Below are 21,785 nucleotides of genomic sequence, written 5' to 3'. Positions count from 1 at the left end.
TGCAGTACATGCGGCTGTATAATAAAGACTGTAGACCTTAAATGGGATTTGCTTTTGCTGCTGCTGCACACACAACATCATCAGATGGACCATTCCTGAACATACATTAAGATCTGATCTCATCATATCAACTTTGCTTTTTATAATGTTTATCCACTTCGTTTTGAATGGTAACACATATATATCTTCCTCTGGTGGATGTTTGGGGAATAAAGGAGAGAGAGAGAGAGAGAAGAGAGAGAGAGAGAGAGAGTAGCTCTTACCAATAGGTTGAAGGTTTTCTGTTACTGTCTGACAAACTACGGAGGAGCAAGAGAGTGGTTAATAGGGATGCAAAGTTATTTGTAGATCAGTGATTTCATGCGGTCCGACTGACTCTCTCCGTGACACTGTCGTCCGGTGAAACATGGCTGTGGGTAGATTGGTGTTTTTAGGGTAGAGCCCCAGTATGCAGGAGAAGAACCACCTCCACCCGATAGGCATGCTGGATATTAGCGTCATAAATCAAACACAGGAGAGGGAGGAGATGAAAGGTTCCACGCGTATTGAGGGGTATGTCTGACTAACACGTTCACAGGGTGGTTTCCTGGACTAAGAAGCTGAATCTCCATCGAACAACATTTTTTTTTGTCTAGGACTAGTCTCAGATTCTCAACTCTCTGAGAGCTCGATTCTTATTTTCTTGTTTACTTCCTTGTTTGGTTGTTCCTTGTATGTGAATTAGTACGAGTCTTTTATAATACAGGTGAACCAGAACGGTGTTAATGAGAGGAACATTGTTTAACATTCCAGTAGAGAGACTAGCCCTGCAGATAACCACTCTATAAACAATTAGCTGAGGCTATAGCATGCTGGAGCTGCATCCTGCTGGGCATTGATTACCTGTTGTTGACTGAATACATAACAGTAGAGCAACAGACTGGATGGCTAACCTGCTTTATCTCAGCCGCACGTTTGTGATTTATCAGTGCAAATACAGCCTCTGTCCCACACTGTCTCTCTCTCTCTCTCTCTCTTTGTTTCTCTCTCTCTTTCTCTCGGACGTGGAGCTACTCTACCCTCTCGCTCTCATCTCGTCTCGTCTCATCTCATCTCATCTCTGTCCAAGTGATTTATATTTCCAGCACTCAGTTTGAGCTCAGAGCACCGGGCTTCAAAGGTTTTTTAACGTGACTGTTTCTGAAACAGAATTCCACACATACTTCCTCCGTGCGTTAGAATCTCAATGAACTGTTCTGGACTCTTCTCCCTCTGCAGTTGTCTGTGTTGGGCTGTGGGGGACAGGCTATAGCACTGAAACCTTTTAGGATCCTTCAGACCGCCTCAAAACCTGTTTGAGCTGTGAACACTCTCAGGGGATGTCTATGTCTTCTGCTTGACAGACAGACAGACAGACAGACAGACAGACAGACAGACAGACAGACAGACAGACAGACAGACAGACAGACAGACAGTGGCAGTTTGAGGTCAATGATAGAAGGTGGAGGCATTTAGTTAACCTAGAATGTGCTTTATTACTGCAAACATGCACTGCGTTTTCAATTCACTTCTGAGAAGGGATCTATCAACCATGTTTGTGTGTTTTGAGGCTTAGGGTTGTCAAGGAGAGTAATCATGTTTAGGCAGCGAATATAATACGTTGAGATTGTTAGGTAAACATGAATACACGTGTACATCATTTGTGAGAACATACATAAGCACGTTTAGGAATCAATTCCACTACTGGCATACTGAGGAAGGAGCTAGTACATCAAAGAAAGATGCTGTCCATGCAATAAACAGCACTTCAACCCACAACTGAGTTTGTAGGGAGAGAGGCTTCATGCAGTCTGCAAACATTTGATTAGGAGCAGCAATGAATGGCTTTTATGGATGCTGCTGACGTTTTATGTTGGGTCTTGTTTCTCCTGCCCTGTGTACAGGGGGTGGAGTATGTAGCTAGTTTACAGGTTTTGCTGGGTTAGGTGGGGTTGGAGATGGACTGTGTGGCTCGCTCTCCCTGAATACAGGCTGATTGGATTTATCCAGAGAGGGAGAATCTGTCTCCTCCTCTCCCCTCCCCTTCTCTCCATCCTTTCTCATTTATCTGTCTGCTTTAATAGGTACTCCATCCCAGAAGGCTTGTTGCATCCATGTCAGTTTTGTTCCTCAGGGCAGAAAAACATGAGTGCGGCCAGGGGAGATGATAGGCGGAGCTGGTGAGGAGGGAGAAGAGGGGGGAGACCCCCAGGGGAGCAGTGAAACAGCACCGGGGCCTTGGCCCATCCAGTACTAGGCTGCCTGCCAGGCTCATGTTTCAACCTCTGCCTCATAGAAAACCACAACACACTGACTGACAGTTCAGCTCCAGTCCACCATAACGGATCTAAACTCCCAGATTCACTCAGTCAACCCGAAAAGCAATTGTGCCATTGGAAACTGAGGAATACAAGTGAGTGAACGATTCGAAGCCAAAACCAAATGTCTAGCAAACACTGTTCCTCGGCTCGTAAGTTAAAACCCTCCTCCTCTCCTCTTCTCTCCTCAAGTGCCATAGCCAAGTGAGGAATACCACTGAACGTTTCAAAGCTACCCTAGCACTGCTCCTAAACTCTCTCCTCCTCAGTGGCCTACCCAAAGTCATATTAAAGAGCGCTCTGCCACCATCACGCTCTCTTTTTCTCTACAAAAGGATGCAGCAGCCAAGACACACACACACACACACACACACACACACACACACACACACACACACACACACACGTCCCTCAATAAATCCCCGGTAGGGACAAAGGCTGTCAGAGGGCTAGCTGCTGCTGCATAGATTAATACGATTTCCATAATTAGGCCTCAGGCAGCCAGCTGACAATAGGATCCTCTAGGCTTTGTCTCAGAGCCAACGGAATGGTCCGATAACACACAAACACACAAGCTGGCTGAGGGGCCAGAGAGGATGTTCGGTGGACGAGTAGCTCTCACAATGACGGAAGAGACTCTGAGACAGTAGGACTAGAACGGTCAGTAGGGAACATCTGTCACTCTCTCTTTTTCTCAGGGGCTGAGAGGACACACATGCGTATTCACACACGTGGACATAGGCAAAAGCGCAAATACAAATAAGTTGCTCATCGGGTGTGCATGTGGAAGAGATACTGAATAAAGTCCCTGAATTTCTTTGTGCATATGTTATATTAGCTTCACAAGTCGACAATCAATGCATATTTGATGTGCAGTTCTGGAGAGTTGAACTGGACATTACAGAGCACGGAGTTGGCAATATGAAGTCTTTAAATACTCTCCCATTTACAGAGTAAAGCAGATCTTTTCATTCAGTAAGCTTCCAAAACAAATGAAACTAAGAGAGTTTCATCATATTTATTACTGCCAATGACCTTTCTAAATGTGGGTTTTTACCCATAATCCTGTGTGATCATGAACATTTGACTGAGAGGTCTCTGTGCCTACAGTACAAAATTCCCCATAGAGATGTGGCTTTATAAACCACATAATCCCACAGAACTAGATAGAATTACAGGATCTGAAAGAGCAACTAGAGAGCAACGTTGCCATAGTTTTCAACTGTGGATGAACAACACCACTATGTGCACTACGTGTGAACTCTATGGTGCACATAGCGAATTATTATCATGTGTTATCAAGCTTTTGAGAACACATTCCCTCCACTGGCGCTCCGGACACCCCCACAGCCCCCACAAGGCAGGGGGGTGCACAAGCTCTGGGGTCCATGCACCTGTCATTTATGTAATTCAATTTGGATTAAAAAAATATTTTGACAGTAACCTTCCCGAAAAGTCATTCATAAACCTTTTTAATGTCCATATGTACTAGGAAGCTAAGTACAGTACCAGTCAAAAGTTTGGACACCTACTCATTCAAGGGTTTTACTTTATTTGTACTGTTTTCTACGTTGTAGAATAATAGTGAAAACATCAATACTATGAAATAACACATATGGAATCATGTAGAAACCAGAAAAGTGTTAAACAAATCAAAATATATTTTATATTTGAGATTCTTCCAAGTAGCCACCCTTTGCCTTGACGACAGCTTTGAACACTCTTGGCTTTCTCTCAACCAGCTTCATGAGGTGATGCACTTCAATTAACAGGTGTGCCTTGTAAAAAGTTAATTTCCTTCTTAAAGCGTTTGAGCCAATCAGTTGTGTTGTGACAAGGTAGGGTTGGTATACAGAAGATAGCCCTATTTGGTAAACGACCAAGTCCATATTATGGCAAGAACAGCTCAAATCAGCAAAGAGAAACGACAGTCCATGATTATTTTAAGACATGAAGGTCAGTCAATGCGGAACATTTCAAGAACTTTGAAAGTTTCTTCAAGTGCAGTCGCAAAAACCATCAAGTGCTATGATGAAACTGGCTCTCATGAGGACCACCACAGGAAAGGAAGAACCAGAGTTACCTCTGCTGCAGAGGACAAGTTCATTAGAGTTACCAGCCTCAGAAATGGCAGCCCAAATAAATGCTTCACAGAGTTAAAGTAACAGACATCAACTGTTCAAAGGAGATTGCATGAATCAGGCCTTCATGGTCGAATTGCTGCAAAGAAACCACTACTAAAGGACACTGATAAGAAGAAGAGACTTGCTTGGGCAAGAAACCCAAGCAATGGCCATTAGACCGGTGGAAGTCCTTTGGTCGGATGTGTCAAAATTTCCAACCGCCATTTCTTTGTGAGACGCAGAGTAGGTGTACGGATGATCTCCGCATGTGTGGTTCCCACCGTGAAGCATGGAGGAGGAGGTGTGATGGTGTGGGGGTGTTTTGCTGGTGTCTCTGTCCTCTCTGTCACTTGATCTCTCCCTGCACGCAGCTCCCTCTTCATGCGCTCTTCTCATGGCGGCACTGAGTCTGTGTATCCATACCAATGGCTTCAGTTGGGTTGCTCTGACAGATATATTCGAGAAAGGAGGAGATAGGAATCCCATTGGGAAATCAATAGTGGAACGCATAATGCCCCACCAAGCAGAATGTCGACAAATCACGTTCACATTGCCATGCTGTGTCACGCGGTTGCTAAGCTAATCATCACTCAAAGTACGTAATGTCACGATTCCAAAGCTATACAATATTGCAGTTAATTAATAGCAAGTTAATTATCTCACGTCTCAGAAAAGATTTCTAATGTTGTACTTCTTGTTGATGAAATTCATGCTAATGTTGGGTTTTTGAGCTAGTGCCCAACTGACTCTCATTCACTCCTTGAAGGAGAGCTTTACTTGTCCCAGAATCGCCCAGAATGCACCGCACGGCCCATTGACGTAGCATTGGCAACGTACACAAAGGGTGTTAACACAACTCCGATGGAGTCTCCCATCTCCTCAAAAGTATCTCTGGCTCCCTCTGCTCAAGTAATGAAGAGATATAAGAGAGTAGTTACCTACTTTTCGTCACTCTAAACTCTAACAAAACTCATGGAACATCATATTTTTTTTTTAATCATCTCTCCTCTTATATTTGATGAGGTTGAAGCACATCCAACATTGTTATGATCTTAATCAGACATGACTGTACTAATCAGCAGACCACGAGCATACGACTCAGCTTCATCATTTTTGTGATCAAATTAGTGATACCCGAGCCCTACCAGTACCCTAGTTATTGATGAAAAAACAGGCCCAAGCCGGTCCTAACCCTATGTATAACGTCGGGGCCCGTCGGGCTTGGGTCGGGTAGAAGAGCTCTAAGCTGGAGAGAAGACTGTTTCACCTTTTCTCAGCGGAGGAATGGCTCATGTAGTTTGGTGAGACCCGGCCTCACCGCTACTACCTTCCTCCATCCCTCCGTCTCTCCCAACAGACTGACTGACAATCAGATACAGGCCATTAGTCCAATGAAAATAAAAAAAACGGATCACTATGTTCACTCAGCTGTGCATCACAAGTAATACAACAAATGATCTATTACCAGTGGGCTTATATACCTAGAATTTTGAAGTATAATTTCAAAATGGTCTGAGAAGAACAACATTGGCAAGGCAATTCAAGCATAGCCAATATGCAGTGATAATGTAATGAGCCTATAGCCTACTGTATAAACCTCCATGCTACAAAACTGTTTTTAATAAAAAAAATCTGAGCGATAGATCGCGGCTTGCTTTTAGACTGAAAAGGTTGGCGATCACTGACCTACTGTATAGCTATACACACTATATAGTTGCTATTCAGCAGCTATTTATACACTTTAAAGAAATTATACATCAAGTAGCCAAACAATGAGGAAAAAAGTTGTCGGCATGAGGATACATTTTGCCACTATTTATTGCTGAACTCAGCAGGTTTTGTCTGGCTAATAGCCATACGCAAATGGGCTGCAATCAAGGTAGATTCAAGTATATCCAACTTGTCTCCTGATGTCTTCCTTGCTGATTCTCTCTCTGTGTCTCTTTTATTCTTTCTTTTTCTTAGAAAAACCTATCTCTATGTCTGTGCTTGTCTCTCTTTTTTTTCATGTAGAGGCCTATAGGAGCTACAATAAGCGACTGCGTCACCTTGCATTTTCGTGCACAAATGTTTTCACCGTGGCCTGTAGGTCCAGTTTCTGGGCTTGACAGCTTTCTATTGACAACCCAGACAGTCTTTCCTGAGACATTGTGCATTACACACTGAGTGTACAAAACATTAAAGACACCTTCCTAACATTGAGTTGCAATTAAGGAGAATGTGAGATGCTCAAATAAAGATGTTGCAGAGCTGCTGTGTTTAAAGCACCTCACCATTCTGCACAGTTTCCGTGATGTTGCTACGACAATCAAGCTGTTTTTAACCATCCCTGTAACTGTCGTTTCTGCGGAGAGATCATTTTCTAAAATAAAACAAATGAAGAACTACCTAAGACCGAAGCACAAGGCTCTCGTTCTCATATGCCCTTTTGAACACCCGAGGAAGCTCCACTCATTGCAGTGGCGTCGTTGTAGCCTTGACCACAGCATTTGTTCACCGATATCCCCTTACTTTCATCAGTTCAATCATTTATTTTTCAAGGCCTTTGAGGTACTTTGAGGCACTTTGATCAGTCACATTCTTGAATTCTAATAAACAAATACAGTATCAATGTATTATTTGACATTGTAGAATAACAGAGAAGATATCGAAACTATGAAATGACACATATGGAATCAAATAGGAAACAAAAAAGTGTTAAACAAATCAAAATATATTTTAGATTTTAGATTCTTCAAAGTGGCCACCCTTTGCCTTGATGACAGCTTTGCACACTCTTGGCATTCTCTTAACCAGCTTCACCTGGAATGTTTTTCCAATAGTCTTGAAGGAGTTCCCACATATGCTGAGAAATTGTTGGCTGCTTTTCCTTCATTCTGCGGTCCAACTCATCCCAAACCATCTCAATTGGGTTGAGGTCGGGTGATTGTGGAGGCCAGGTCATCTGATGCAGCACTCCATCACTGTCCTTCTTGGTCAAATAGCCCTCACACAGCCTGGAGGTGTGTTGGGTCATTGTCCTGTTGAAAAACAAATAATAGCCCCACTAAGCGCAAACCAGATGGGATGGTGTATTGCTGCAGAATGCTGTGTTAGCCATGCTGATTAAGTGTGTCTTGAATTCTAAATGTTTTGAGGGTGCTGACTGTATTATTTGACATTAATAGACTGGTTTTGCCCACAACAACTTTCTATCCCAGCTGGGAGAGAGTGTGAGGACGGCTCAGGTCATGCAGGTTCAGATAGGACTATACAGAACAGTTGTATCTTTTTGTAAAAATCAGTTGGTTGCTGATTAGTATGCTGTTGAATCAAAAATTTGAATTTCCAACTTTAATTACTGAACAAGTAATTGCATTAATAGCAGCCTTGTAACACTGTGTATAGCTTTCTGAATTGTTAGGCTTAACATGAGAAAATTACGACAAAATAGGCCTACCAATAAACATTTATCCATTAGCGAAAGCAAAGATATTGGCTACATGCACAGGCACCATAGAATGCCTATCATCGATTAGATAGGCACCCCCAATAGACGTCTCAATTTCAGCACCATGGACAGCGATCGGTAGTCTATACTTTGTGAGTGGCTGTCTGGGTGACGCATTCAATGTATTTATTTTTTAAATGTTGGGGGACTCCGACCTTATTGGGGGTCCAGAGAAACTGCGCTACGCCAGTGATCGCATCATTAAGAAAAGAGGGAGTGAGGTTTTTTCTAACATGAGAAGAAAAAAAATCACCCAACCTGTACCAATTTCTTTTTCACCCAACCTGTACCATATGCCCCAGGTCTCCCTGGAACAGGATCCGTCTGTATAGCTCTTGGCATGCTGCTCTGATGATGGAGTGGCCAGCAGTTAGACCCCCCTGGATTTCTCAATGAGTCCTCTAACATCCTAATGTCCTAACGTTCGCCCTCCTCCATCCTCTTTGGGTCCACACGCCTGCTGTCCAGTCCCTCCCTCCCTCCCCCACTCCTCTCCACCTTCCCCTTCCTCCCTCTGTCCGCTGCAGGTTTTATGAGATCCCCTGGGCTTCCATCTGTCTCTGTCCCACACTGGCTCCGTTATTGGGCTTTACGCTGCTCACAAACTGCCTGCTGCCGCAGATGGGAATGGACTGGCCTGCAGGACATGGAGCTAAGTCTCTCTGTAGCAACACTCTCTCTCTCTCTCTCTCTCACTCTGTCTCTCTGTTTCTCTCTCTCTTTGTCTCTTGGACATGGAGTTACTCTACCCTCTCTTTCTCTCTCTCTCTCTCTCTCTCTCTCTCTCTCTCTCTCTCTCTCTCTCTCTCTCTCTTTCTCTCTCTCTCTCTCGCTCGCTCTCTCGCTCTCTCTCTCGCTCTCTCTCTCCGTTTCTCTCTCCAATCTGCCGGACAATGACTTCTAAGTCAAACCACAGAAATATATGGTCAGCTGGCTGGGTGTGGAGTGGAGAATGTCCAAATGTCTTTAAGCATGTTTCCTAAAAAAGACTGTGGTGTCCTAGTACAGGTTGTCAATGTGTCTGGAAGGACTGCAGTGTGTGGCAGGCTTAGGGGACTGATTACTTTAACTGGTTTGGACGTTGGGAACTTAAGGCAGTCTGCGGATTTGAATATGAAGGACTTCATAATCCAACAGCCATCTGCTCTGCTGCTCTGATCTGATGGGACTGAATTAATAGGGAGGCTGTAATCTGAAGAAAACACACGGAGAAGCTGAAGAGAGGTTGGAGGTTTCCAGGGGGGAAGAGAGAGAGAAAAAGGTCAACATTTAGGTTGAGGAAAGCAACACAGTCAGAGTGAAAAAGCCACCGCGGTTGGTGGATATTGAGGTTGATTTGATTTAAATGATTGATTTAAAAGATGCCGTTTGAAGACAAACCCATGGAGAGGGCTGGAGGTTGGAGGTTCCCACTGGGCGGATAGAAAGCGAGGCCAAAGTTTAGTAGTTGAGGAAAGCAGCACAGTCAGAGTGAGACAAGCAAAGGAAAGAGTGAGGAAAGGCACAGCGGTTGGTGGATGTTGTTGAGGTTTGAGAGAGAGAGAGAGACAGAGAGAGAGAGATTGGCAGTTGCCGGTCGGTGGATATTAGCGGTTTGATTTAAATGGCAATAAGAGTCCAGGCTCCAGCCTCACAGTCATACAGACAGAGGAATGACTCATGGATCATCAAGCAGCTAGGCCTCTCTCTATTGCTGAATGGAATACTTAGTGTGCATCCCAAATGGCAGCTTACGAAGTGCACTAGTCTTATGGGTCCTATGGGTCCAGAAGTAGTGTGCTAGAAAGGGAATGGGGAGGGTGCCATCTGGGGCGCAGACTAGAAGAGGCCAGGCAAGTAATAATGACAGCTTCTTGTTCTTTATTCCTTTACTTTACCACTCCTCTCCTCTCCTCTGCCTGTTCTGCCTGGCTATAGTTCAAGTCCTCCACTCCTCCTCTCCTCTGCCTGTTCTGCCTGGCAATAGTTCTAGTCCTCCACTCCTCCTCTCCTCTGCCTGTTCTGCCTGGCTATAGTTCAAGTCCTCCACTCCTCCTCTCCTCTGCCTGTTCTGCCTGGCAATAGTTCTAGTCCTCCACTCCCCAGGCCAAATCGTGACAGTTCAATAATGCCAAACTATTCCTGGAATGTCAAGCTAACGCCTCAGCAAGAAGCAGCCTGACTGTGTGAGTCTATATGAAACGGCTGATTCTACTAACATCAGTTGTTTTTTCCCTTTTGCATTCTTCCATATGCTCCCCTTCTCCCCTTTCTGCTGGTCTTCTCAGTGTATTGAACAGACATGATCAATCAGAGGCTCCCTGCGTTGTGCTACACACAAACGTGCACCAACAAAAGCACACACACACATATAGAGGAACAGCGCCAGCTAGTCAGCCAAAGTACAGAGTAACAGACAGGAACAGGCATTCCACTCTCCCAACGTTCCATGGGAGGCTGCAGATGAATAGCACACTATTCTGTTATTCCAAACCCACCCAACCCCCTCCTCCTTTCTCCTCTCTCCACAACACTGTCCAGTGTCCATTCTCCCCTTCCCTCCATCCCTCTTCCCCCTCTCTCCAAACCACTGTCCAGCATTCACCTCCCCCTTTCTCTGTCGAGACGGCCAGTGGTCTGTTTTGAAGCGATGGTGTGCGCAAAGGGGTTGGTTTGGGGTGGGAGGGGGGAGGGGAAGGGGGTGACAGCATGCAGCAGGGAGATAACAATAGGTCATCTGGGAGTGCTGCTGGTGCAGGGAGAAGTAGGATAACCTTATCAATACTATCACCACCACACTACTAACACAACCTGGGAAACAGCTCCATCCAATTCCTCCTGGCCCCTTACCTCTCTCTCTCTCCATCTCTCTCACTCTCTCTTCCCGCTCTCTCGCGCTCTCTCTTTATCTCTCTCTCACTTTCTTTCTCCCTCCCTCTGTCTTTATTCTCCTCCTCTCCCCAGTCTCTCTCTCTCTCCCTTTCCCTCCTCCCGCCCCCCCCCTCTCTCTGGGTAATATGAGCTCCTTCTGTTGCCATGCATGAGGGTAACACTAAAACACAATCCACTACCAGCAGGAGAAACAGGAGAAAGTCATTCCCACTAACAGCCTCTCTGATAAGAGGTGTTCTGGCCATGTGTCACTGTGGACACAGTAGTGGCAAAGAGGAAAACAGGCTGAGGAAAACGAGAGTGTTGATTAAAGGAGTGTTGAAAGGCCTGTGTTAAAACAATGTTAAAAGACAAGTGAGGTTGAGGGACGTTTTCCAATATTAATATATGTGAGAAGAAGAGAATAGGTTGCACACAAAAACAATAGGCTTTTATAGTGTTTCAACCAGTGGAGGCTCCTCAGAGGGGGAAGGGGGTGGGTGGGGGGGGGGGGGGGGATCATCCTCCTCAGTGAAACTTAAAAAGTGATCCTTTTTAGACAAAACTATACTCAATATACTCACGTCACCAAATGTTTGATTGAAACACATTGTTTGCAATGAAGGTCTATAGTAGCCTCACCAGCACTCTGTAGGTCAGCACCATGTTGTAGCCGGGGGACAGCTAGCTTCCATCCTCCTCTGGGGACACTGACTTCCATAAAAAACCTAGGAGGCTCATGGTTCTCACCCCCTTCCATAGACTTACACAGTAATTATGACAACTTCCAGAGAATGTCTTCCAACCTATCAGAGCTCTTGCAGCATAAACTGACATGTTGTCCACCCAATCAAAGGATCAGATAATGAATCTAGTACTGAAAGCATAAACTACAGCTAGCTAGCGCTGCAGTGCATAAAATGTGTAAGACTCAAAGAGAGAGAAAACAGTTTTGAACAAATACATTTTTTTCAAAAGGAAGGAGAAGCAAGAGGGAGTTCGAGACATATTTACTTAACTAGCAAATACAGCTAGGTAGTCTAGCCTACTCAAACACCCTGCTCAAACAGAGGGATGCTATGTTAGCTCGCTGGCTATGACTATTCAACACAACACTGGAACAAAAGAAGGAAGGGAAACACTACTAAGGTACACAATAGCAGATTTTGGTAGACGGAAGGTGCTCTTTGGTAAAAGGGTTAAATTGGTCATCAAAAAGAAGGCACTCTTCATATAATTAATTAAAATGCCTTTATTTGTATGGCATGTTCAATGGAAACAAAGTTTAAAAACACTGGAACTCTTCCAGGTCAAGGTAAGCTTTGGGTTTTTACTCATTTATTGCCACCAGGGCCCGCTGGTGTAAGTGCTAAACTGCTTACTGACTGTACACCGCAACATTACTGCATGATTGCAGGGGGTTTAATAACGTGTTAGTTCTATTAAATATTGACTACGACGTTACTTTAGCTAATATGGTGACACCGATGTAGAATGTGTGTAGCTGTCATGATATGGCTTGGCTTGGAAAGGTTTTTTCGCCTGGTCACATACAGCTGATGTGTTGTGCATTGAAGTCCACAAGCGATGGGAAAAGGTAAGCGGAGGAGATTGCAAAGATGCGAGAAGGAATACATCGTGGCTGCTATGAAAGTGAACTGTGTTCATGTGTGATTAGGGGTAAATTCATTCCGAAGCTTCTGTTCACAAACTTTTCATAGGCGAGGTTGTAGCAACCTCATGATGGGTAAAGGAAAAATGTGAGTATCATGTAGTAGCCTAAACCTATCTCTGCTACATTAAAATGGGTGAATGGAATATGATTGACAGTCATCCCATATGCTTTAATAGGCCATGCTCATGAAAAAATTATATTGTCCTCCCTTCATTTTAAACGGCACCGACCGCCACTGGTTTCAACACATTTATTGTTCTGTGATGTCTCGTATATATTTCCTCAGGTCTGCCTCTGTCTCCTCCAGGCTTGTAAAAAATGCACTGGAACCACTGTCCTAAACAGCACCTGACAACCTGGTGCCTCTCTCTCTCTCTGTTTCTTCTCCTCCAGGCCTGTATAAGATGCACTGGAACCCGGAGCATGCCCAGTCTCTCAGCCAGTGGCCTGAGCAGCACCTGGATGTGTCCTCCACCACCTCCTCGCCAGCCCACAAGTCCGAGCTGTACGCCGCTGGCCGCACCCACGGCCGAGGAGGCTCCACCCACGGCTACGCCTGGGCCAATGACGACATTGGTGCCCTAACCGCCTCCAATCTGCTGAAGAGCTATGCAGAGAAGTACTCTGGTGTTCTAGACTCGCCCTACAACCGTCCACCGGGGCCCGCTGTAGGGGCCTACCCAGAGCCAGGGGCCTTCGGGGGCCTCAATGGCCTCAAGACTGAGCTGGAGCCCTGGCCCCTGAGCCACAGTGCGGAGGGGCCCTACCCCGTGTCCCTGGATGGTCTGTCAGGCCCCAAGGCTGGGGCCACATCAGCAGGGCCCCCAGGTGCCAGCAGTGTGTCAGTGGTCAACAGTAACCTCTCAGACTCTGGATATAGTGGTAGCAGCTCCTGCTCTGGGTCTCACTCCGGTGACTACAACCCCCCCAGCTACAACGGTACCTACCTCTCATCTGGGTACTGCCCCGGGCCCCTGCCTGGCTCAGCACTTCCCCCCGCCTCCCTCCACCACCCCCTCCAGCCCACGCCCACCCTGGTGCCCAGCTACTCACCCTCCACCCAAGTTTACAACTACCCGCCAACCAGCTACCCCCACCAGCCCAGCCTGGCCCCCGCTTACAGCCACCCCTCTGCAGGGTACTTACACTCCGGGCTGGCCGCCCCTACTCCTCTCCCCTCCCGGCCCACCGTAGTCGGGGGTAGCTACAGCTACCAGGAGTCTGGAAGTGGGGTGAAGAGGAAGGCATTTGACATGTCATTGGAAGAGGAGGGGGAAGGTTCTCGATACAGGAAGTATTCAGGCTACGACCCAATGAAGTCCGGAGGAGGAGGGGACTCTCTCTCTCCCTACAGCATGGGGGATAAAGGAAACATCAGATTCACCACAGGCAGCACAGATTCCCTGGCATTTAAGCCCAGTAAGCCCTCCTCCCAGCCCCTGGTGTCCCCTCCCTATATGGTGGCTGTAGCAGGTGAAAACAGCCCGGCAGCAGGGATGACTGGAGAGAACGGAGGAGGAGGGGGGTCAGAAAACCAGGTCTTCTCCCACTCCCAGCAGCAACAGCAGCAGCACCGCTCCTCCCAGGCTCACAACCAGAAACGCCCCTCCCTCCACGGCCAGGGCCAGCCTGGGTCTGGACCAGGGGAGACAGCCAGCCTGAAGAGTCCAGACCCCATGGTTCTGGATTTAGTCAACGGGGAAGTGCTGGATTGCAGCCCGGCCCTGCTATGGGGGGAGCTGGCTGGGCTGACCCACGTCAAGGCTGCCCTGGAGGAGGAGCTGTTGTGGCCCTGTCTAAGGCCCAGCCCTGCCATCCTACCCCCAGCCACCGTGCTGCTGTTCGGCCCCCGGGGAAGCGGGAAGACCACTCTGGCCCGCTCCATGGCCGCCCAGCTGGGGGCCTCCTTCTATAGGCTCAGCGGGGCCATGTTAGCTTCTAAAGGCAAGGTGGATGCCGAGGGGATCCTGGGGGCCACGCTGCAGGTGGCGGGGGCGAGACAGCCTTCTGTTGTGCTGCTCAGTGAAGTGGAGGCTCTGGAGGATGAGGAGGGGCTGAGGCAGGTGTTGCTATCCGCCCTGGAGAAGGCCCAGATGGGGTTAGGGTCGGCGGGGGGAGCCCCTGGGCTGGTGATTGTAGTGTGTACCACTGGCAGGCCAGACCTGCTCCAGGATACGGTGCATCGGAGCTTCGCCAAGCACTACCACGTGGGTCTGCCAGATGCGGGGATGCGGAGACAGGTGCTGCTGCAGGCGCTAGTGCCCCAGGGATGTTCTCTCAGTGACAGGGAGCTGGGGGCTGTACTGCAGCGGTCAGAGGGGTTCTCTGTGTGGGAGCTGCTGCAGCTCTGCCAGCAGGCCCTATCCTCAGCATCCACCTCGGGCCCTCAGGGGCCCTTACACAGCCTTTCAGGACAGGCTACGGGGCCCCCAGCCCTCAAAGACTTTGAGAACGCCTTCTGCAAGGTGCGTCCGCAGTCGAACGCCACCCCAAAAGAACTGGACACTTGTATGGAGTGGAGCAAGGTGTACAGCCACTGAGAAGGCAGGAAGGCAGGGAGACAGCCACTGTATGTAATATAATGTAGGAGACTGTGAATGTAAACCCTGTCTTCACTTTTGACATGATGACAAGTCTTGGAAATGTTTTACTGTTTAGTTTTTTTGCAATTACTTATTATTATGCAACCAAAGGTGTTAGATTGTCAAGATTCGAAGGTTTGGGAGAGATGAGAAGCAGATTTAACATAGGTTTCTCTGGTTAGCATGCTGATGCTTCTATTAAATATACATATACTTTATTTTTCCCAAAGAAAAAGATAGATGATGCCTTTGTGGACGGGGCAGTGTATTACAGTAGTAGTTGAACCTATATGGTGGGATAACTGCATCATTGGAGATTACTTCTCAAAGGTTCCAATCCTAACTTGAGATCCATGTGCATAACTTGTCTCTCAAATCTCGACATCAGTGCATGAATCACGCAAAAGCCGAGTTGAGTGCAACGTGCATCTCTAGACAGTTAGGATTCCACCCAAAGATCTATCTTTTTTTGTACTCCAGGACGTAAGTCAGTGATGTGTTGTCAAGGTGACGTAGTCCAAGGTGATGGATCACCAGGGTCTTTAGGAACAACCTGGACTTGTCCAATAAGAAACACTTTTTATTTTTGCTTTCCGTTGCAAAACAGATTGAAAAGGGGCAGGACTACCTGGACTCGTTCAATAAAAGCAATTTTCGTTGCAAAACATTTTAAAACATTTGTTTTCCTAATGAACATGACCCAGGGATTTTTTTAGGGATCTCTCTGTTGTCTGACTGCTACTCTCAGGACCCTATCTATTACCAGTCCACTCCTGTGGTGTTTTAGTTTTCATTGGTCATTTGGTGTGTGAAAACAGCTTAGAATCAATTTGAACAACTATAGTGGGGGTTTTTTTCCACAAAAAAATGATCAACAATACCTCATTGTCTCTTAGCATTATGGGTTATTAACTTAAAACACAGCTTTTAGCTTCTCACCAAAGTCATGTCATTGTGCTGAAATAATTCAACAAAAAAGCATCATCATCATCATTTGATCTGGTCTTATCGTGGACACTATGGATCAATAGTCCCTCTTTCCCCTATAGTACAGTATCACATCATTCACAGCTGTTTTGGAGACAAAACCACTACAATAGCTCATCAATTGTGTACATCCTGAATGAACGTTAAAAAAAAAAAACGTTAATATGCAACTTTAAAAAAACGTTGAAATAGAACATAAAGGTCATGAGACTAGGTTGTGGTTGGATATACAACACTATCATTCAAAGCCATGAGTATAACATCCACACATACAATATATTTGAACTGTGGTTTCCTCATTCAGTGCAGTTTTCCCTGAGAATGCTGCTTTAATTACAGCCCTATAACACAGACAAGCACAGCAGGGCAAGATGGCGGTATCTTTGATGTCTGTTTGTCTCTTTCACCTATCTGCTTGTTTTCTTAGTATGTATGTATGTAGTCTTGTTTGAAATGCTCAGGAAGAATTTCTTTACCTCAAAAAAGAAATAAAGAATGTATGTAGTCTTCAGTCTTAGTGAAGAGAGTAAAAGAGGGGAGGAAGAGCTGACGAGCAAAAGGAGAAAAGACCTCACACAGTCCTGTTGTATACACACTGCAGCTGTCTGGGCATATGCCTCGAGGGAGAAACTTGAAAATTATACAAAGAGTAACATTGAATGTAATTCAGGTATTTCAAAGGATATTTGATCCCATAAAATCCATGTTTTTATTATTATATATGAATATATAAATACAAAAAAATATCTTATCCTTTTATTTTTAATGTAGATGTTTTTGGTGGAATAATGTTTGTCTTTATGACGTGTTATGTAGAACACAGAAAATATCCCTTTTTTTGCTGGACAAACTGTTTACAAATCAACCCAAGGCATTGTGAGTTAACATGTCATATTCATGCATTACTGTTAAATACATATTTTATTGTAATAGATGCAACTCTTTATCTAAATCGATGAATAAAAGGTGCACATTTATTTCCCAAGCCTGGACACAGACAAGAAGCAGTAAAACCATTGTCATATACATTTAAGTGTCATATACATTTCATTGTCATATACAGCAGAAAGAAAATAGAAAATGAGCAAGGACCTAAAGATGAATCAGCTATATGCAGTCGGCAGCTAATCATGTCTAACAATAACCATATATTGTTAATCAGTATTATGCATTATGTACAATACAATACAATCCTAGATATAACATGACAATCCAGAGAAAAGCATACGAGCAGGGTTGTGCTATCGCTACTACTCTGTTTAACAACAGCCTGGAAATATCTTGTCATTCAGTTGAGCTGCAGGTACCGAGGTGAGGTCATGATTATTGGACCGTTACCATGGTATGCAGACCGGAGGTACACTGGAGGATGATGTCTTCTGCTTCTTCTCCTGTCTCTCTTTATCTCTCCCCATCTCTCTCTCTCTCTTCTCGTTATCTCTCTTTCTCTGTACCCAATGCAGTTATTATAGAGGTAGGGTCGTCCCTAGCCCTAGCCCTAGCTGCTGGCCCCAGTGACCATGTGGCTGGCCCCCCTCTGCCCTCTCCCTCCTCCATCCATCCATCCCTCCCCTCCTCCTGCCCCGTCTTTCCCTCCTCCTTTTGGAGTGGCATTGCTCTGATTGATGTCCGGGAACCTAATATCACAACCCTGGCCTCTCTCCAGTCTCCCCTGTACAGCTGGTGGCTTCAGTCATGCCATAGAGCCGGGTCAAACACACTGACCCCAGGGTTGATACACATTTTGTAAAAGTAGTGCACTATAAAGGGAATAGGGTGCCATTTGGGACACATCGTAGGTCTAAGAAACTGAAAATACATCTTCAATCTTAGCAGGAGAAATAAGCCTTAGGGAGCCTCTGAGAGATGGGTTTAAATATGTAATAATTTATGTGTAATAACATTAAGATACATCATTTATAAGGATCATTAGAGGCAGTTATAATTTGTTTTCAGATAGAGGTGTTACATATCAGGCAGGGGTTGGGGCTTGAGGCAAATTGTCGTAGTTTATAACAGAAGTCATGGGAGTTTAGTTCATGAAAGGCAGCCGATATCAATACTATCATTAGTTCATTTGATGAATGAAAAATATTTTCTCTATTTCCCAGAGCTCAGATTCACAAAATCGTCCGTGTTTGTCAAACATGTAGATTCAGAAAAACAATCATTTTGTTCATTCTTCTGTCAGCTGTTTTTGTTTTTGTTTTTCATTAATGCATTACCTCACTCTACATATGTTACTGCTTCATGTATTAATCAGAGATAATGAGTGGGAATAGCTCTTATCATTAGAGGCATTGATGATTGGGTGAGGTAGTACTTCCTAAAGGAAAGTCAAATAACCTCACAATGTTTGACTCACGCATGTCCTTGATATCATGTCGACAACACACCTTTGTTTCACCAGTGTTGTGTCTTCTTGAAGCCAATGAGGAAACAAAAAAAATACAACAGTTTGTTCAACAAAATAGGCTTTTGTTAGCTGTTTTGAATCTAATATTACAGTAACTTTGTTATTGCTTCTTGTATATCTTCTGTAACCATTTCTACCTCATTTGGCAACATGTTGTACATGAAAGTATTCATTTCATGTCTTTTTTTATGTCTGTTTTCAAACTGATAATAATGTTCTTGAACTGTAATCATGGTCTACCTCAGAAAAGACTGTATTTTAAGAGAAGATTATTACACAATATTAAACAGAAATATGTCAATATTGGACTGTTGGCCCTGTCATTCTTTTTTTTAATGACATCAGAGTGTATGATTTTTTGTGTGAGTATTTTGACAGGTCTACAATGAGAAGAGGATACAGATAGGTGGGAAGAATAGATGTGGCGATTGAACCCCGGTCTACAGTGGGGAGCTTGATGTATGTGCCAGAAGTCTTGCCACTCAACCACAGCTTTGATCAAGCTCAAGGTTTTGGTTGAGGAGTTCTGATTTCGGATTCCAATTGGGTTGTTAAAAAAATCCAATTCCAGAGAGTGCTGGAATGACAACATGGTTTCATCTTACCTCACTCTACATCCATATCCTGGACTGACCCCAATGTTAAGGTCAGTTAAGTCACTTCAATTGATTAACAAATCATTTAATTAATCAAAATGCTAATGATTTGTCGCGCTAGCAGTAACGTGGCTTTATATACTGAACAAAAATATAAAAGTGTTGGTACCATGTTTTATGAGCTGAAATAAATGATCCCCAGAATTTTCCATAAGCACAAAAATATTATTTTGTTCAAATTTTGTGAGCAAATTTGTTTACATCCCTAGTAGTGAGCATTTCCCCTTTACCAAGATAATCCATCTACCTGACAGGTGTGGCATATCAAGAAGCTGATTAAACAGCATGATCATTACACAGCTGCACCTTGTGCTGGGGACAATAAAAGGTCACTCTAAAATGTGCAGTTTTGTCACACAACACAATGCCACAAGTGTATCTAGTTTTGAGGGAGCATGCAATTGGCATTCTGACTGCAGGAATGTCCACCAGAGCTGTTGTCAGAGAATTTAATTAGTTAATTTCTCTACCATAAGCACCTCCAATGCTGTTTTAGAGAATTTGGCAGGAGGTCCAACCGGCCTCACAACCGCAGACCATGGCGTTGTGTGGGCGAGCAGTTTGCTGATGTCAGCATTGTGAACAGAGTGCCCCGTGGTGGTATTGGGGTTATGGTATTGGCAGGCATAAGCTATGGACAACAAACACAATTTCATTTTTTTGTGTGTATGCACAGAAATACCGTGATGAAATCCTGAGGCCCATGGCGAGGCCCTTTTTTTTAAAAAGGTATCTGTGACCAACAGATGCATATCTGTATTCCCAGTCATGCGAATCCATAGACTAGGGCTTAATTTATTTATTCCAATTGACTGATTTCCTCGTATGAACTGTAACTCCGTAAAATCTTTGAAATTGTTGCATGTTGCGTTTATATTTTTGCTCAGCATAGTTAGGCTATATTGCCGCCGTGCTATATATTCACGCCACAGGCTGCTGAGGGGAGAACGCTATTATGGTAATGGCTGGAGGGGAATAGGTGGAATGGTATCAAACACATGTGTTTGATGCCATTCCATTAGCTTCGTTCCAGCCATTACTATGAGCCGTCCTCCGCTCAGCAGCCTTAACTGACTCACACAGGCATCTCTGGTGAAATAGATTAGCCTACACATGAATGACGTACACAGAGCCAAGTGTAGATTCAAATAAAGTATATTGTCTTGGTGGTTGTTTTTTGTATTGGTGCTTGTGTTCTGGGAATTGTGGTCATCATCAGTGCTCTCGGGGTTCAGAGGCAGCAAAGTAGAAAAAAAAGAATACTGCTTTCAAACCAAGATGCATAAACATTCAAAAAACTATCCAGCAACTGTCAATGGAAGTTTGCTTAAAAAAATAATGATTTATTGTTCAAATAAACCTTAGTTTCCTCCACTGTTCTCCAAAGAGCTGCTGGATATTTTTCACCTCCTTTAGTGCAAAGATCCAGCAGCAGCAGCGGCAGTAGCTGACCCAGGCCAGAGACAGCTGAATAATTACACAGTACCCAAGAGGACCCAGAGCAGCAGCACCAGAGCACTGAGCTCCTCCATCCCTGTCATACCATGTAAACAACACCGTGCCCCATACTGTCTCAACTTTGCTATTTCTGGGCTTCCTTGACACCTTTCAGAAAACACAGACTGAATGTGAATATATGACAAATTATGTATAGGGACGGTCAGTGACAACTACAGTTAACTCTGAAAAAGTGAATTAAAGCTACTGGTAGCCATCTCTCAAGAACCTGCAATCCAAATTGAATGGTAAGAATTTCCATAGAGGAACAATCAGTAACAATAATAGTATAAGGGCTCGATTCAATCCGTTTTGCTGAAGTTCAGAGCTATAGTGTGCGAACCTGGGAACATTGCCTTTAAATTTCAATCGCACTATAGCACTGAACGGATTGAATCAAGCGCTAACTCTGAAATTAGTCAGTTACTAGATGTGGTTGATAGTTAGGGTTGTGTTTGAGGGTTAGAGTTATGGTTGAGGGTTAGGTTTAGGGTTGTGGTTCAGGGTTAGGGTTGTGGTTGAGGCTAGGGTTGTGGTTGTGGTTAAAGCTAGGGTTAGGGTTGTGGTTGAGGCTTGGGCTAGGGTTAGGGATAGCATAAATGTCAACAGCTTAACTGAGCTATAAAGTTCGTGTGAGTCCCTTTAGAGTAGCGTGTGGCGGTGGTGGTGGTGGTGTGTGCGTGCATGCGCATGTGAGTGTGTGTCGGGAAGGGGGGTGGGGAGGGTGTTAACTGTGTGATTAATAATAGTCTAATAATGACATGTAGCTGTTTTGTTCCCACATCCTTGTGGTTAGTGGCTGTCCTTCAGCCCGTCATCAAGGATAATTGTTTCCCCAGCTGTTAGAAAATGAGTTTTATCCTTCTTCTTTTTTTATTATCATCATGAACACACTTACAAACAACAGACCGAAACATAACCTTGGAAAGGCAGTGAGAGGTTGGGAGTGGGAGAAAGAGTGCTGAAGGTAAAACACAGAACATGTGGGTTTTAATAACAATAATTTGTAATACAATTTTTTATTATACTTCCCATTTTCCTCCAAGAGTAGATGAATATTCTCTTCTCATGAGTTCCCTTCTATATAATGTCACCTTGGTTGGGAGAGCGAGGCAGCAATACCACCTTGGTTAGCGAGCGAGGCAGCAATAGCACCTTGGTTGGAGAGCGAGG

At 44.8% G+C, this 21,785-nt stretch overlaps 1 protein-coding gene across 4 annotated transcripts in view; it reads left to right on the top strand.

The window, feature by feature from the left end:
- The window catches only part of si:dkey-157g16.6 (AAA and Vps4_C domain-containing protein), a 30,541-nt gene extending 11,776 nt beyond the window's left edge, over window positions 1-18,765 (top strand). For 3 of the 4 annotated variants that reach the window (XM_036946814.1, XM_021565801.2, XM_021565803.2), the window contains one exon: window positions 12,868-18,765. In XM_036946814.1, the coding sequence (XP_036802709.1) occupies window positions 12,879-15,014 (2,136 nt within the window). In that variant the 5' untranslated portion in view covers window positions 12,868-12,878 and the 3' untranslated portion in view covers window positions 15,015-18,765. Of the gene's footprint in view, window positions 1-8,732; window positions 10,115-12,867 lie in introns of those variants that run through there. The other variant, XM_036946815.1, reaches the window with a different exon arrangement.
- Window positions 18,766-21,785: the final 3,020 nt, after the last annotated feature.

This window comes from Oncorhynchus mykiss, chromosome 16, assembly GCF_013265735.2.
Source record: "Oncorhynchus mykiss isolate Arlee chromosome 16, USDA_OmykA_1.1, whole genome shotgun sequence".
NCBI classification, from domain to species: Eukaryota; Metazoa; Chordata; class Actinopteri; order Salmoniformes; family Salmonidae; genus Oncorhynchus; species Oncorhynchus mykiss.
Note: the sequence above shows the minus strand (reverse complement) of the source record. Positions and strands in the feature narration are given on the sequence as shown.